Source organism: Scophthalmus maximus, chromosome 3 (assembly GCF_022379125.1).
Source record: "Scophthalmus maximus strain ysfricsl-2021 chromosome 3, ASM2237912v1, whole genome shotgun sequence".
In the NCBI taxonomy this organism is placed as follows: domain Eukaryota; kingdom Metazoa; phylum Chordata; class Actinopteri; order Pleuronectiformes; family Scophthalmidae; genus Scophthalmus; species Scophthalmus maximus.
In genome coordinates this window covers 21,329,960-21,347,231 of record NC_061517.1, presented here as the reverse complement: position 1 = coordinate 21,347,231, position 17,272 = coordinate 21,329,960, and the positions used below count along the sequence as shown (strand labels likewise).

At 42.9% G+C, this 17,272-nt stretch overlaps 2 protein-coding genes across 2 annotated transcripts; both read left to right on the top strand.

The window, feature by feature from the left end:
• Positions 1–656: 656 nt before the first annotated feature.
• Positions 657–5,621, top strand: cav4b (caveolin 4b). Its single transcript, XM_035645077.2, has 4 exons — positions 657–825; positions 1,455–1,672; positions 2,859–3,046; positions 4,797–5,621. The coding sequence occupies exons 2-4, from the start codon at positions 1,460–1,462 to the stop codon at positions 4,984–4,986; spliced, it is 591 nt and encodes a 196-aa protein (XP_035500970.2). The 5' UTR covers positions 657–825; positions 1,455–1,459; the 3' UTR covers positions 4,987–5,621.
• Positions 5,622–6,190: 569 nt separating this feature from the next.
• Positions 6,191–17,060, top strand: fam50a (family with sequence similarity 50 member A). The gene is made up of 13 exons (XM_035645546.2): positions 6,191–6,467; positions 6,786–6,870; positions 7,582–7,681; positions 8,945–9,069; positions 9,377–9,450; positions 9,927–9,993; positions 10,199–10,260; positions 10,426–10,502; positions 12,161–12,215; positions 13,545–13,593; positions 13,722–13,792; positions 14,745–14,855; positions 17,001–17,060. The coding sequence occupies exons 1-13, from the start codon at positions 6,357–6,359 to the stop codon at positions 17,007–17,009; spliced, it is 996 nt and encodes a 331-aa protein (XP_035501439.1). The 5' UTR covers positions 6,191–6,356; the 3' UTR covers positions 17,010–17,060.
• Positions 17,061–17,272: the final 212 nt, after the last annotated feature.

Genomic DNA, 17,272 nt, shown 5'->3' with positions numbered 1-17,272 from the left:
AAAACTATTGTGTCAGTGCCGGAAGATTGATTTGTTTAAGAAAAATCATATGTTAGAAAAGTCATTTATTAAGTAGATCCAAACACAGGTCTGCACACAAAGTGCTGTTTACTGAACGTGCTCCAACCATACAAGAAATCTCTTTGACCAAAACTTAAACATAGAAATGATATCACATATTGATTGTTATATGCAGTAAGTCTGCCCTGTGAAGCAGCAGACAGAATCAGAAAGAGACAGATGGAGTCAGAGACCCACTGCCTGCCACGACCGCCCTCCTGAGCCACTCCGCCGCAACCTGTTGCCAACCACGTGAGCAGTTCGAGATCTGCCTCTGCCACATTCTGCCCCATCACCAGGTCAGACGCAAGTAATCAGCACTCAGATTAATGAATCTAGTCCACCGGGTTATTGGTATGTGTGTCCCTTATTGTTTGAGTTTCCGTTTTAAGACGGCACCCCAGGGCTGTAACGTAATCTTTTAGACCCATCCACTCCTCCTCCAAAAATAACCCCTTCCAAAGCCCCCAAATACACACACACACACACACACACACACATACGCGCACGCAAACGTACACACACACAGAGTCACTGTACCACATTAGCACTTGTGCCTCTCTAAGTCGGTGTCAAATACTGTGTGTGTGTGTGTGTTGTGTGTTTGTGCGCGCACTCGCGTCTGCATGACTTCTCATATGCCAGATCAGCTCTGAGGGACATTTGTGATTAAGCGGCCGAATGATCTCACTGACATTTTAGATTAGCACTCTCTGCAGGGCTCCCCTGCCACTGACACAGGACAAAGACAGCAATTTAAACAAGGTAGGTCGCACATGATTGATCGTTTCATGCAGTTGCTGCTCTCCCAAACGTGGATGTGGTATACGAATTGCTCCGTGCAGCACCTGTTTCATACTGTTCGCCTGATACATGCAAGTTGATGAAATGATTTGGAATGAAACGTTCAAGACTATTAGTCAGCTGTCATTTCTCCCATTACTCCAAGGCAGCAATACTGCCATCATTACAAATGGGAAAGTCCCCACCAAAATTCAGGAATACTAACTAAGATTATGAACTGCCCTGTTCCCCGTAGAAAGAACACATACATTCGAACAGGGATAGAGAACATCTTCAGTGTTTCATTTGGAATTTAAAATTACCAGTTGCTATTTACAGATTTTGGTATGGCTTCTTATTTGGGGGCTGAAGAACAGGTGGTAGAGCCAGTTCTTAGCCTGCTGTTGCACTTTGCACGCCTCCAATCTGTGTGTGTGTGTGTGTGTGTGTGTGTGTGTGTGTGTGTGTGTGTGTGTGTGAGAGTGTGTGTGTATTGGTTTTACAGTTTAACTGTTAAAGTTAAAAGCAGGATGAGAATGCAGGTCTCCCAGTTTATGTGACTGCCTGCTGTATGGTACACTATCTTCACGCGTGTGCTTCCTCCTGCATAGTGAGGATGATGATGGTGAGCGACGACTGTCTGGTGGAGTGTAAGATCGACGACGACAGCGATGAAGATGACGGAGGAGGGGAGCAGATGAGCACTCCCCCTCCTCCTCCTCCTCCGGAGTTTGCATCCAAACCTCCGACACCTCCCACGGCCCCTGCTACACCCACACCCACCTGTCCGGTCAACAGGGACCCTTATGGCATCAACAAGCATCTACAGGTTGACTTTATCCATCAAGGCATTGTGATATTGTTTGCAATGAATGAAAATCAATGTTTCCTGTCAGGCGGAGGAGTGATGGGTGTCCTTTTTCTACCGCCATTACACTGTACAATTGGTTTTTAACATCATAATGACAGGTTTAAGCCAAAAGTTAGTTTATTCCTGCTTCAAGATGCTTTTGGCGTTTGATATTTGGGATCAGTATGTAATCCATAATAAACACCTCCCTAGTTAATGGTGATATGACATCATCCTTTAACCAACGGTAGTTAAAAACAACCGGTCAATGTCAAAATTAATTTTCTTATATCTTGCTCACTGTCTTTTTTTTATTTTTTAATCCCAACAATGTGGCATTTAAGGAGGCTCCACAGCACTGAAGTGCAGTGTTGAGGTACTTGTACTTAGCAGCACTACATTCAACTGATAGCCAAAGTTGCTTTTCACAGTAAGATTTTACATAAAATAAAACACATGATAAAATAATAAAATAGAATACAAAATACAATACAAAAGCTTCTTCTCCGTATCATGTTTTAGATTGTCTAAAATGGTGATGTCCACTCTAAATCCCTCAGCTGGGGAAATTTAAATCACTGTCTGAGGCTCAAGGAAGTTAAAAAATAATTACTCTATTTCTTTTTCTAAATTGGCAGTGGTTAGAGGAAACAAAATCTCCAAAATCACTATGTATTGTAGAACATACCCATGTATTTTTTATAAGGGTGCTTTTGAATGCAGTACTTTTATTTACTCGCACCACAGCTTATTCTTTCTTTAGACTTTAGACTGGACATGATGCTGTTCATTTGTATTATTTCAATTTTGTCGGAACTTTCTGTTGCATTATTTACATACCTATTTAATACATAATCACATATAATAACACACAAAACAATATACTGACACTTTTTTCACCTTAAAACTACTAGGAGGACCTTGACCAGCCACTTCACAGTTGTCTTGATGATGTCAAATGTTGCATGGTCAAAAATATTTCTCCAGCATTGATGCTGCAAATTCACCTAGTGGTGTGGTCAATGATCTGTGGGGCCAGGATGTAATTTTTGATTATGCCCACATTAGATGAATAAGTAAAATAATATTTTTTTTGCTCTATAACTAAACTGATTGGACTTGACTTGACTTGTGCCACCCACTGTCTTGTTCCCTGTCTGTCTAGGTGGAGGTCAGCGATGTGCTGGCAGAGCCCGCTGCGCCGCGCAGCATAGACAAAGTGTGGCTTTACAGCGTCACCGGCTTTGAGAAGACTCGCTCCTGGACGTACCGCGGCCTCACCTTGCTGCTCGCAGTGCCCTTCGCTCTCCTCTGTGGCGTCTTCCTGGCCATTCTCGCTTGTCTGCACGTGTGGTACGCTGGTGCAAACATAAGAGACACCTTTTTTTCTTTGCCCCTCATATTTTTCATCCTCATCTCAACATCTCCCAACACAATCAAGGAAACTAGATCTAGATCCATACCGGATGATAGTGTGCAGGGCAGAAAAATGGCGCTTGCACTGGTCCTTGATGGTGTAAACGTTCAGGCATGTTGTTTGTCCAGCTCGACACTAATCTGCGATTATGTCACAGCAGGTATGTACGGTACCTGAAACACCTAGATCACCCGTCCATCAAATACCTCCTCCTCTTGCCTGTGGGGGAGAACAGACCCAATACAGAGTTGTAGCTTATACTCTACAACATGACAGATGTGGCGTGTACATGTCTTTCAGTTACATACAATTAGTCATTTGAACCCCGAAGGTGACAAATACATGGTGTCTTCCAAGGTTACATTTAGCCTGTTGTTACAGCCACCAGCTAAACAGCTAACATTTCACCATGTGGATATTTTAGCCAATAACAGCCTCAATTCAGTCACACAAAAGGCACATTTAGGATATTTTTGGAATACAATTTTTTTTCTAAATCTATATATATGTCTATATACACATAGACATATATATATACATACACACACACACACACATATATATATATATATATATATATATATATATATATATATATATATATATACACACACACACACACACACACACACACACACACACACACACACATATATATATTTCCCAGTTCAAACCAACCAGGCTTTTCTGTGTGGAGTTTGCATGTTCTCCCCGTGTATGCGTGGGTTCTCTCCAGGTTCTCCGGCTTCCTCCCACAGTCCAGAGAAATGCAGAATGGGGTTAGGTTCATTGGAGACTCTTAATGGACCATAGGTGTGAATGTGAGAGTGAATGGTTGTCCGTCTCTGTATGTGGCCCTGCGATAGGCTGGCAACCTGTCCAGGGTGTACTCCGCCTCTTGCCGAATGTTAGCTGGGATTGGCTCCATCCTCCCACGCGACCCTTAAATGGATAAATCGGTAGACGATGGATGTATGGATACATGCTACAAATGAAATAGCCAAGAGGTGATTAACTTAGCTTAGCAGGGAGACTGGAAACACACACACACAGGCGATCGGGGGAACCAAACTGTTCCGCTGATAAAACCAGATGAGACCAAATAAGATCTATTCTGCCATGTGACAGGAGGATAACTGTTGGGATGGAAAATGACCCCTTTTTGATTATTCAATCTGACCTCAAGCAACTGCTTAGAGTATGAAACAGTAAAGTTATTAAATGATAATAAAGTGATAATTTCACTATGAGTACTCGTCACATGACCACCCCGGCGCAATAGATATGCAAAATAGCCCAGGGCTTCCTCCAGTGATTAAAAGTGTAAGAAAGCTAACATGCTGAGAATTCCAAACATTTTCTGTCGGTAAAGAGGGTTTACCACTTTTCATGTTTAGGCCTTTCAAAGCTTCAGGGATTTGTTATCTAGAAACGTTACTCTGTGTGCGACCTCTCTCATCTCACACACACACACACACACACGCACACGCACACACGCACATGCACACACACACCTCAAAAACAGCACAGCTCCCAACTCCTAACTTGACCTTTGGTGACACGGGCTTCACTTTGATTTATCTTGCCAAAATGACTCCCTTTCTTTCCCCCCCCCCCACAATATCTAGTCAGTCCTGACAGTGAGAGACAGTTTGACACTCTTTCTCTCTCTGTCTCACTCTTTAGGTTCGTGGTGCCTTGCATACAGCTGAGCAACACCTTCCTTCCATGCCTGCGCTCCCTGTGCGTGTGCTCCGTGAACATGTTCATCTCGCCCTTTTGTGCGTCTCTCGCCCTCTGCTGCAGTCAAATTGCCATTTCGCTGTCTAACAAGGACTGGCATCCAACGGGGGACAAAGAGGCTGCCCGCGTGTAGGACGCGGCAAGTGTGTGACCGAGTCAGTGTCGTGGCGCTCGAGTCCAGGACTTGTGACTCGACGAGGAGTCAGACTTTTTTTTTTATTAGTTTCTTTAACGAGAAGAAATAACAAGAAGACATTGGTAGCTGTATTAATACTCTATAATTATCAAATTTCATGCAAGGGCAGGCACCTGTGTTCAACGGCCTACATGCAGATTCATGTGCATACAGTCAGCTAATACGACGATACATAAAGAGACTCCTGTGCTTTCCTTTCAAATGTTTCACATCAAATTTAACCACAATGACACCGACACCCGACTCAAGTAATCTGGCTTCACTGGGGCGCTTCTTATATGATTGGACTCTGACTCGAACGCTGGGGAATTGAGACTTGACTCAGACTCAGAATTTAGTAAGTTGACTACAATACTGGACTGGAAGAGAGTGAGAGGTTTTTAAAAAAAATTTTTTTTTACTATGCATCTTGTCTTTGTTTGTATTTGAATTGGCACATTTCTGCAAGTGTTGCTGTTGGATGTTTTCTATACGTAAAGCTTATTATCATTATTATTACCTTTCCTTTTACACTGACTTCAGATGTCATTCTGAGATAACTGTTTCAAACAAATAATAAAATTATAATTGATTAAGAGGAAAAAATGCTTAAATCCTTGAGCATTTTTGTATTGTTTTTTGAGTAGACCTTAATAGAATCCATTTTGACATTAAATGGTAACGAGCCTTAATTAATATGTAACTTCAGTCAGTTGGTTACTGGCTCCTGCCAGCTACTTTTTGCACCACTACAGTTCGCTTTAATATATTTCTATCATATTTAATTTATATAATTTTTGGTTTGTATGTTTGAGTTTATATGTGTATATCTATCTATCTATCTAACTGTCTAATTTGATTAATGACACCTGTGGTCTATCAAGTTAAATCAGTAAATCCTTTTCAAATCACTTGTTCACAAGTGAATTAAAAATGTATTATTATTGTAATTACATTCAATTTGAACTCGAAACATTTGCTGTTTCTAGGTTTTGCTGCAAGTCATGTTTGGGTTTGAGTGAGATCAATCATAGTCAGTCATTCCGTGTCTTTCCCATTGTTACACTGCATTTGAATTGTTTTACATCACCACGCGGTCCCTGCTCGGTCGTGTCTGTTTTCCGGAGGTACGCGAAGGCGTCACAAGTACCCAGCATGCACTTCGTCGCCGCCATTTTTGTTGTTGTGAAGTGCGAGGAGATTTGCCTTCGCACAGGTCCGCAGAACAAATCCGCTTCGTTTTTTTTTGCTTCAGTTTTAAACTTCTATTTTCGCCGTTTGTGTCTTAAAACTTCGCGTGAGCGAGTGTGACACACCGAGGAGGCGGAATGGCGCAGTACAAAGGAGCCGCCAGCGAGGCGGGCAGAGCCATGCAGCTGATGAAGAAACGAGAAAAAGAACGAGAGCAACTCGAACAGCTGAAGCAGAAGATTGCTGAGGTTTGCAACTGTTTCGCGCTTACTTATCACACCAGGTACACGGTATCACAGCGAGTTCACACAGATCTCCGTCTCCAATGTGTGTCCAATAACATTAAGTTACTGTAAGAGACGGGAAAAGTGTTGGCGTGAAGGGCTCTGTGGACCAGCGACCCGCAGGGTCAGTGAAGGGGCCACTGGCACAGACGGGAGCATAAACGTTGACGTGTGAAACGAAGTGATTCTGCTGTGCACTTTCCCGCCTTTTACAGTTACAGGAGATGAAAATGAAAAGACTTTTCATTCGCGCTGTCTGCCGTGTCTTTGTTCTTCCAACAGGACAACATGGTCAAGTCCAACATCGACAAGAAGTTCTCAGCCCACTATGATGCCGTGGAGGCAGAGCTCAAGTCCAGCACGGTTGGTAGGTATCTGCACTGCTGTTTGCACACGGACCCCCACCACCAAAAGCAATGACAACGAAGAAACACATGGACTGACTCATGAAGTTGTAGTCGATGACGATGTTTGTGTCGAAAAGAGTGAAGGTTTTCAGCTGCAAAGTTACACATCTGCGCTCGAGAGAAAGCAGCCACGCAATGAACATGTGTGCACCTACTTTATAGGATCTGAGTTCATCATACATTCATTCATTCGTCATGCAACTTCATCATTCATCATGCAACTGACGGATTCTTTTTCTCAATTTCTCGATGAGTTGTTTGGTCCATGACGTGCCGTAAAACCGGGAAAATGTTTTCTTCATGAGAAGTACTTGGACCGATTATGAAAGAGTTGGCGATTCATTTAGATGTCGATTACTAATCGATTACCTGTTGCAGCTCTAGATCTATCAATGTTACTCTGACTGAGCACTTTACTGCCCCTCACCCCCAAAGTGCGCACACAAACACTGTGAGGAACGGACTGTCTACTCACATGCACTTTATTATTTGAACTCCTGTGATTCATAACCATTTGTGTGTATAATATATATATATGTATATATATATATATATATATTGTCTTACTGGTGCACACTGAAGAGCTCCAAACAGTCTTTTGTTGTTTTTCCTGAAGACAATAAAGATCTGTTCTATCCTCTCGCCTGACCAGTTGTATGTGTTTCGATCAGGTCTGGTGACACTGAATGACATGAAGGCCAAGCAGGAGGCGCTGGTGAAGGAGCGAGAGAAGCAGCTGGCCAAGAAGGAGCAGTCCAAGGAGCTCATGCTGTGAGTTGCTGCTGCGGCGCACCCTCAAACAAATCTCTCCCTTCATCCAGTACAGTTTCATCTGCTGCCGGAGAGTAGCTGCAATTGCTTTAAAACATATTATCCTCTACCGCTGGTGCTGGATTGATGAGTGATCTCATATCTACGCATACAGGGAACCAGCTTTGGCTTTGAAGTTGTTGTTTTTTTACTTTGAAATGTTCCCAGGAAGCTCAAAACCAATTTAAAAATGATTGAAAACTCTGGGTGGTGTCCAGACTGACTGGTCACACTAATGCCTCGGGCACACTACACGATTACACGAAGAGGTAAATAATCGCTGTGCTGTGCATACTACACGACATGCTGCCTTGTAGTCGCAGGCTTTAAGTCATTCACCGCGATCCTTCACCAGGAGAAATGTCTCCAAAACAAACACGGAAAGTGAGACAGGAAAATGTGCGATACACATGCAAAACAGGAATCGTTTCTCACTTTCAAGATGGACGTCAAAGAGAAACCGTGGTTTTCAATTTATTGCAGAATACTCTTATGTTGAAAGGTCAGAAACAGGAAGGAGTTGGGGCCGACGCTTTCTCCGCTTTGTGTGGACGCAGATAAATAACGACGTGTTAATATGTGGTTCCGCAATGAAGCAGCTGGATCGAGTGGTAATTTGCGAGCCCCGATTTCACGCAGACTTTCCTCCGATTTTGCTCGAGAGCTCCAGGATTTGTCGGCGGGCGGAAAATCGTGTAGTTTGAACTCGGCATAAGTGTATCGGAGCCAGGAGCACAGGGGCAGCCTTTCACCAGGTGCTATCGCTGCAGGCTCCACAACTCAAGGCAGAATCTGAGCTCCACGTGCAGGAAGAGAGAAATGCTAATTGAACTGTCACCAGTGCATATTCCTTCCATCCATAAATGAAGCAGAGTTTGTTTACTGTAACCAGCTACCTGATAACATCATATTTTGACATCAGTTTACCTTAAGAACAGTAGTTTTTAATTATATGATAGTGTGTATCATTTTAATAAAATACAGGAAAATATACATTACGTCGCTTTTCAGTTGATGGTTTGTGATTCATAGTGTAACGTCTCCACGGTCGGTGACTTTCCTTGTGGCATTCCTTTTGCCATTTTTTATTAGGATGTTGGAAAATGAAGATGTCTAAGATGTCTGGAACGCAGCATAACAGTAAAAACGAAAAGGTAGTGCTCATTGAAAACACACTGTGGTAGTTTGTTATTCATGTTGTTTTTTACCTCCCCTCATTTGCAGCAAACTAGAGAAGCAGAAAGAGAAGAAGAGGAAGGAGGAGCAGAAGAGGAAAATAGCCAGTTTGTCCTTCAATCCTGAAGACGAAGGAGAAGAGGAAGAGGAAACTGAGGATGAGGATCAGGACTGTGAGTAGTGAATTCTGGGATATCGGAGCACAAACTGAACAGGAAACAGAACTGAGAATCAGTTTTTCGGCTCTACACTGTAGCTCCTCTGTGTTTTGTGTGAATGCTTCGCTCTAACTGTTGAATTAAACACTTTACATATATCATATATCATATACAGAATGATTTGTTTAATGTGGATCCATATTTTAAGGCCACACTTCGATATTAAAGTTTTACATTTTGGGTAATACATTAATTTTGCACCGATCAAACAAAGTTATAAGTCAGGGAGTCTGTGTGATAGTTGTGACTTTTGGTGTCTTAGATCTTCCAGCTAAGAAGAAGCTGGGGAAAAATCCAGACGTGGACACAAGTTTCCTTCCTGATCGAGACAGAGAGGTGAGGTCAGCAACTTAGTTTTTTCTCTCTGTGAGGTTTTTGGTTTTCATTCCTGTGCTGTGTGACGACGGGACGAGTTGCAAAACACACTGCAGGCGGATGAGAAGCGACAGATCTAGTAAACAAGTCTGAACAGCAGGAACCTGGACACAAATCAAGTCATGATTGGGGCCATAAATAACCAGCACATACCAGACTGAACCAGATATACTTTCATAACTGTCCACGCCTTATGTATTTGAAAAGAACAAACAGATTTCTTTATAATTGTTGCTCACATGCTGCAGAGGTGAGAGCAACAAAACCTCAGCCATGTACCTGAGGTTACGGGGCTGAGGCTCTTTATACAGAGCATGGTGTTTTCATGCTCTTCATACAGTCTATTACAGGAGTACACATTTTGCTATAAGTCGAATCTGTCAAGCAAAGTGTAACACGGTTCTTGATCATAAACTCTCATTTTGTCGACTCTTCAGGAGGAAGAGAATCGTCTCCGAGAGGAACTCCGGCAGGAGTGGGAGCTCAAACAGGAGAAGATTAAGAGTGAGTTACAATAATAACTTTGTAAACACAACGATGAATAATATAAATGAATTCAATGGGAGTATCAGTATTGTGGTAACATTTTCAGCACATTTTAATGTAATATAGAACTGATAGCTGTGATCATTTTGATCGTTTTTATAGTGTATCATCTCCACTTTGTGTGTCTGTGTGTCTGTGTGTGTCTGTGTGCGTGTGTCCTTAGGTGAGGAGATTGAGATCACATTCAGCTACTGGGATGGCTCTGGGCATCGTAAGACGGTCAAGGTAAAGAATGAAGAGCTTCAACACTAGCTCATGAGGGTTTTGGCAGGTCACCACTTTCTGCTGTGCTGCAGTGCCCAGTCCGTATAGAAGATTGATTACAAAGATGATTTATGGGAACACACACCAGTACACATTCCCAAAAATCCTTGTGTCTTTCCCCCACAGATGAAGAAGGGTAATACCATCCAGAACTTCCTGCAGAGGGCCCTGGAAGTCCTCAGGAAGGACTTCAGTGAGCTCAGGTGAGGCACGCAAAAAAAAAGGAAAGAATTGTCAGCTAAACATGATCTATGAGTATTTATATGTGAAAGAATTCAACTAATTCTTAATTCGCAAATCCAAGTATTCTTCCTTCTTTCCCACACTTCCTCCTGTTGTTTGACAGCGCAGGAAGACAGACCAGTCAGGAACTACAAAAAATTTACTCCAGTAAAAAAAGAAAAATTGTCACCAAGAAAGATGACACTGTTTTGAGAGTTTTTGTGTTTGGCCTTTTGTTGTTATATCATGTACTGGAGATGATTCTTGACCTTGGAACAGTGGGTGTTTTACTCATTAGTTTATTCATTAGTCGTTATGCTGTGGAGAGCAGAGATTCCTGTTTACAGTCATCACGTCCATTCCTGTGGAGATTCTCACATGGGCTCACTCTGACATTTTTGTCACTGTCTGAAAGCGGCTATAGAGGTTTATCAGCTGCCCACACACACACACACACACACACACACACACACACACACACACACACACACACACACACACACACACACACACACACACACACACAATAGAGCAGGGGTCACTAAAAGGCGGACCGCAGTCCAGATCCAGGGGGGGGTGGGGGTGTGTGTGTGTGTTTGTCGCCTTGCTAAAGCTAGCTGTCATAAGTTTTAGTTCTCTGGTAGTGCGCCCGTCTCCCATGCCGGTGGTCGGAGGTTCGAAGCCATCCTGTGACACATGATTGAGTGGCCCCCCAACGCCTTTTTATGAATTGCACCCTACACACACACTCACAGATGATTGCATGAGTGTGAGAGAACATTGTATTTCAATGTTCTGATTTCTCCACCCATGTTTTGTGTTCTGAGACTGCTAAGATGCACATTTTCAACATTATATGTTTTGTTCTTACTTTACTTGAAGTGAGAAGAGAACATTATTAGAGAACTTGTTATTGATAATTGCTCCAGTTCAATATGAAACCTGACAGTTAACATTGTTGAAATGTTATTGAATTGCAGGTCTTTTTTCTTTATTCGATTTGACAGTCAGTTATTGATAATCAGGCTAGATGTTGATACAACCAAGCTTCTTCAATATGGCACTGAATCATAAAGTTAGACATTATGGTTCCGGACCTTTGCTTGAGGAAAATTTCTCCAACTGGACCTCCCTGAATTTTAATTGAATACTCCTGCAATAGAGGCTTTAAAGGGGCAGTAAGCGATTCTAAAGCAATACACGTTTTGTAAAAATCAGCTAATATTTCCTCACCGCCTGCTAGCTGTCGGTTCTGTGTGTGCGGCGGAAAAAAAAATCTTGGTTTTTCGGCTCAGCTCTGTGTTAAAGAAAAACAAAAAAAATGGTGCGGACCTCACCACACAACACTGCGAGTGCAGTTTGTAAACATCACTCGTCGACACCTTAGGAGATGTGCTGCAACGCCGTAGTTTTGGCCTCATGGTTAGTGCGTCATTCTCACACCCGGGGTCCCTGGCTCGCGGCCCGGCCAGAGCAGTAAAATCACAACAACAACAACAACAACAACAAAGAGAGAGAGACAAGCTTTCCTCCAGAATCGCTTTGCCCCTTTAAACCGGAGAAATGAGTACAGTGAGAATTTAGTTTTCCTCCTGGAAGTCAGTGAACCAAGACTCAGCTTCTCCTCTCCTGTGTGCAGGTCTGCTGGGGTCGAGCAGCTGATGTACATCAAAGAGGACCTGATAATCCCTCATGTGAGTACTGTACTGTGTGCACTGATGACCAAGGGAAACTGTGTTCAACACTTTTAATACGTTATTAGAAATAGACGTGTTTTGGCCTAGGTGTGTTGGTGAGTGTGCGTGTGTGAGATTAATAACCAGCTTATACAAATATTATCATTGGCCGATTCTCAATATCAAGGAACGCAAGTATGTACTCATGTTGTACTCGTGAACTCCCAACGTACTTGGGAGTTCAACTCGGGAGAACATTCTCCATTGAGTTTTACTGAGAGGTGTTTCTAATATTTGGTCTATACTCTTCATATGGGACGGACAGCCAACAATCAAAAACTGATCACATAAAAAGCAAAATATTAAAAACTGGTTGAGGCAGGACTGCTGCATTACTTCAGCTTTATCCAGGTGTACCTAATAAACTGACACAGAGGTTACCAACCCCTAACCCTAACGGCCATTGTGTGTTATTGTTAATGTGCAGTTTAACTAGGAATTTACCTGGTTGCGGCGATATCAAAGTGTGGTGTGGTGTCTTTTGAGGTTTTGCATCAGTGGGTTATTTACCACTAGCAGAGGTGCTATGGAATGAGATTTTCACTTCATGATAATTGTCTCTAGGGCTGCACGGTGGTGTAGTGGATAGCACTTTCGACTCACAGCAAGAAGGTTCTGGGTTTGAATCCCGGTTCAAACCAACCAGGGCCTTTCTGTGTGGAGTTTGCATGTTCTCCCCGTGTATGCGTGGGTTCTCTCCGGGTTCTCTGGCTTCCTCCCACAGTCCAAAGACATGCAGAATGGGGTCTGGTAAATTGAAGACTCTAAATTGACCGTGAATGTGAGAGTGAATGGTTGATTGTCTCTGTATGTGGCCCTGCCATAGGCTGGTGACCTGTCCAGGGTTTACCCCGCCTCTCTGGTAGTGTGCCTGTGGTAGACAATGGATGGATGGATAATTGTCTCTGAAAATATCATAGTATCACAATTGGTTCACAAACGGCTGCAGAGAATCGTCCAGAATACGTCGCATTCGTGTAGAATTTCCAGGGCTGCGGGAAACAAGAAAAGAAATAGGCGGTGCGCCACCATAAAGTGTCCCTGTCGGACGCTCAGTTGGTTGCAGTTAGCAACTTTACCACCAGATGCCGCCAGAAGAGGCGTTCTTTTATAATTGTAACAACATTCAAATATTATGTGAAGCTCTTCTGTTTTTTGTTTTTTTTATCTCTGTCCTTGTGAGTCATGGTTCCTGCCATCAGATTAAATTATGTGTTTTAAATTTGCCCTGCAGCTGTGGCATGTAGAATCATCATAATTATACTTTATGTCCTTTGTCTCCTTCAGCACCACAGTTTTTATGACTTCATCGTGACCAAAGCCAGAGGCAAATCCGGTAAGTGAACATGGACACCTTGTGTCTTGGTTTGTTTGCAGATGTTAAACCCCTTAGGTGCTGAGTCACTGTTTCTGCACTTCATGTGGAACGATGGTTTTTAACTTACTGTACGGTTTATCCCACAGGTCCTCTTTTCAGCTTTGACGTCCATGACGATATTCGACTTGTGAACGACGCCACTGTAGAGAAAGATGAGGTGAGGTTGTTTTTTTTGTAAAGCAAATACAGGAGAAACATTAACATATCCTTATCTATATACATATACATATTGTGGATACACTATACACTATTGTTAAATCTGTCTCGCTGTCTGTCTGTAACTGATTGTTGTTTTATGTCCCAAACAGGTCTCCCTGAGACCCTGTGTCTCAATGATATTACCTGTGTAAATAAAGGTTAAAAAAAATTATGAATAGGACCCCACATTAACTTAATGATGACTAAAATGACAAGCAGTTTGTGGTTTAAAACTCACTGGACACAACAACTCAAGATATGAAAATCACGTTTGAGCGCATGGGATAAGACGTCCGGGGAACCCCGCCCATCACGATGGGACAGATCCTGCGTTCAAAAGCCACGTCAGTGTCACTGGATGTAACCGTGTTTCAGTCCTCACCTGCCCCACGCATCCGGCGAACAGGCCTGTTTGAAAAAAATCGCTAAGTGCTGGCCGGATTGTCTCACTAACTGACGGCTTAACAATTACGGCGTATTTATTGTAAAGCAACGACTTAAATAGTGGTGATTAAACATATCACAAAAAATGAATGAGGGAGACGAGGGGTGCAAAAAGCCATCTCGCCCCTCCTACTGCCTCGTCACGCTACGTCACTTGCTGTTTGCGAGGAAGAGCTGTAAGCTTATCATTCACCTTGTGTCCCCGCACCCCACTTCCACTACCTGCCTACAGTTTTCAAAATCCTATTCACTACAATCGTCCCCCGTCTTCACAGGGCCACTGTCCCTGCAGCCGGGGTTTAACGCCACCCAAGATGTTTGTGACTGTTCTAAGAAAATGGAAACAAGCCACAACCTCCTTGCCCCCCCACCCCCCCCACCCCCCCACCCCCAGCAGAATTATAATAGGTTGCGGCCTCTGCGAGGTTTTGTCAAAGTTGACCGAGTTGTGCTCTTTTGCCCCAAAGTCTCACGCAGGTAAAGTGGTGCTGCGGAGCTGGTACGAGAAGAACAAGCACATCTTCCCTGCGAGTCGCTGGGAGCCATATGATCCTGAGAAGAAATGGGACAAATACACGGTGAGAATTTTTTTATTTTTCCTCTTTTTTTTTTTTACAAACATAGTTTTTGGTGGAAATATTACCCAAGTTTCCCTGAAGGCATCATTCAAGTTTAATCTGATTGTCAATCTGATCAGTTGAAGGAAACCTTTGATTTGTTTTTTTTGTATTTATTTTAATTTCACGACCATAATGAATCAACGTTGTTGATCCGGCAGCAGGCAGCTGTTTTTAATTCAAAAACAATTATGATAAACAGTGACAGTATGTTGCACAATACTAAAAAGAAACATCCTGACATAGTTCTTACACAATGTCAGAGCAGAACACAGCCGTGTGATAGGGGGCTGCTGCCATGCGACTGTTACTTACTACCTGTCATCTAACCAAAGTTAGTCAGCGCGGTTACCCACTGGCTGGTGAACACTATGGAGCATGTAGCTGCTAAAGAGACAGACGTTTCCCTGTGGAGCTGGTGAAACTAAGTGATAGCGTTGCTCTGTTGTGGTGTAATGTTTTGTATTTACAGTTTTGTGGAGCGGCCAGAAAACCACTTGGTGCAGGATTAATGCCGCGTTCCATTGTACATTCGGAACTTGGAGCTCAGAACTCAGGGTTATCGTTCCATTATAATCTCGGGAACTTGGAATGACCGACCTCCGAGTCGGAAATTGCAACTGAAACTTCCCTCTGAGTCTGAATTTCGAGCCGGAAGGTCGTAGGAAATTCACCACCCCCGACTTCCGAGCTCCGAGTTCAGGGGTATAATGGAACGCAGCATAATCAGCAGTAGCCAAAATAATACTGATGTCTTTAAAATGGCAGCAGGAAGTTAGCTCTCTTTATGGTCATGATTAATTGTTTGTTTCCAACTTTTTAAACCGTTGCCACTGTGGCCAAAGGTTTTGCTCAACAGATTTAACGTTGTGATTGAAGCTGCTATAATTACAATAGTAGTTTTGTCAATTCCCCCGTCCATACTCATGCATCTGAGAAACAAGAGAGCAGTTTACCACGACGCGAGTGAAGCAACGCAGTTTGTGCGACGTGCGGGACAAACGCAAAGACGTAATCCTGGCGTTCTGAAACAGAGGATGAGTAGCTGCTCAGGTCAAGACTGAAAGTGAGAGGTCAAGTGAGAATTACAAATAGGAAAACAAAAGTGTCCATCTTTGTCAAGCTGGAACTACCGTTCTGGACGATATGGCCTATAAATAATATTGCGATATATTTTTGTTATATCGCGATACATGATATATATATCGTGATATTTTTAGATCGTCTCTAAAGCACTTCTTGAATGCACAATTTAACCCTTTGATGTATACAATCACACAAGTATGATGATTCTAGTCGTCCCTGCAACCTATGTCTGTATTAAAACATTCTTTAATCTTAACTATTCATTAATGGTTTCTATTGGGAGAATTTTAAACTTCACAGCAAGTCTTATGCCGGTGCGTGACATAATTTTACGTGGCAATTTGTAGTCGCGGTGTTCGTGACAGTCATTTAATGCATCTCATGTGCAACAGGCCATGATACATAGCATGACGTCCCGCCACTACTCCCATTCGACCAATCGCAAGGCAGTCTCAGCTGTTGATCATGACGTGGAAAAAAACAACTACTTGGACATCCAGTAACATGGAGGGGGCGGGTTTATGGGGTGGTCCAGATCATTTGGCTTCACTTTTGGGAAGCTGTCATGTCTGCTTTGCCCAAGTGTATTTGAGTTGCCAGGGGAAGGTTTTCTGTGGAAACAGCCCCACAGGCTAAGTATATATGGCTGATGAACACGTCGTCGCATCTGGACTCGTAACAAAACTTTTGATTAAACTTGGCACCTACAGCTTACTACTTTCTACTCAATGCACGGTATTGTTGGTATTGCGTATCCTACCGTCATTCCACCCCGCTGCCTGGCACGGTTCTCTATAGCTAGACTATAACAGAAGAGCTGCGATCCATTAGCGTTGCACAGCAAATTGGACCAGATGACTTCCAGAAGAGGGGATGAAAGGCTGGATGAAACAGGAACACTTGGACGTTAACTTTGCTATTTACCGTAATCAAATAGTTTTGTGTACTATTTAGTTTGAACAACGACGTGGTTTCTCCTTGTGGAGTAGTTACCTAACGTTGTGTTTCCTTGTTTTTCAGATTCGATGAAACGTCCCGTCTCCTCCCGTCTCTGGAAACCTTTTGTTGTTAAAGGGGCAGTAAGCGATTCTAAAGCAATACAGGTTTTGTAAAAACCAATGAATATTTCCTCACCGTCTGTCAGCTGCAACTCCATTATCGATTAATCTGTCGTTTATTTTCTCGATTTAACAATTAGTTGTTTGGTCCATCAAATGTCATAAAATGGTGAGAAATGTCGATCATGTTTCCCCAACCCTGAGATGATGTTTTGTTTTTTCCACACACCAAAG

Excerpts from the sequence above, each read along its gene's own strand:
- fam50a (XM_035645546.2), top strand. The coding sequence starts at position 6,357 with ATGGCGCAGTACAAAGGAGCCGCCAGCGAGGCGGGCAGAGCCATGCAG. Across the intron at positions 7,682-8,944 it reads CAGTCCAAGGAGCTCATGCT|CAAACTAGAGAAGCAGAAAG; the intron begins GTGAGTTGCTGC and ends CCTCATTTGCAG. Across the intron at positions 10,261-10,425 it reads GGCATCGTAAGACGGTCAAG|ATGAAGAAGGGTAATACCAT; the intron begins GTAAAGAATGAA and ends TTTCCCCCACAG.
- cav4b (XM_035645077.2), top strand. The coding sequence starts at position 1,460 with ATGATGATGGTGAGCGACGACTGTCTGGTGGAGTGTAAGATCGACGAC. Across the intron at positions 1,673-2,858 it reads GCATCAACAAGCATCTACAG|GTGGAGGTCAGCGATGTGCT; the intron begins GTTGACTTTATC and ends CTGTCTGTCTAG. Across the intron at positions 3,047-4,796 it reads CTCGCTTGTCTGCACGTGTG|GTTCGTGGTGCCTTGCATAC; the intron begins GTACGCTGGTGC and ends CTCACTCTTTAG.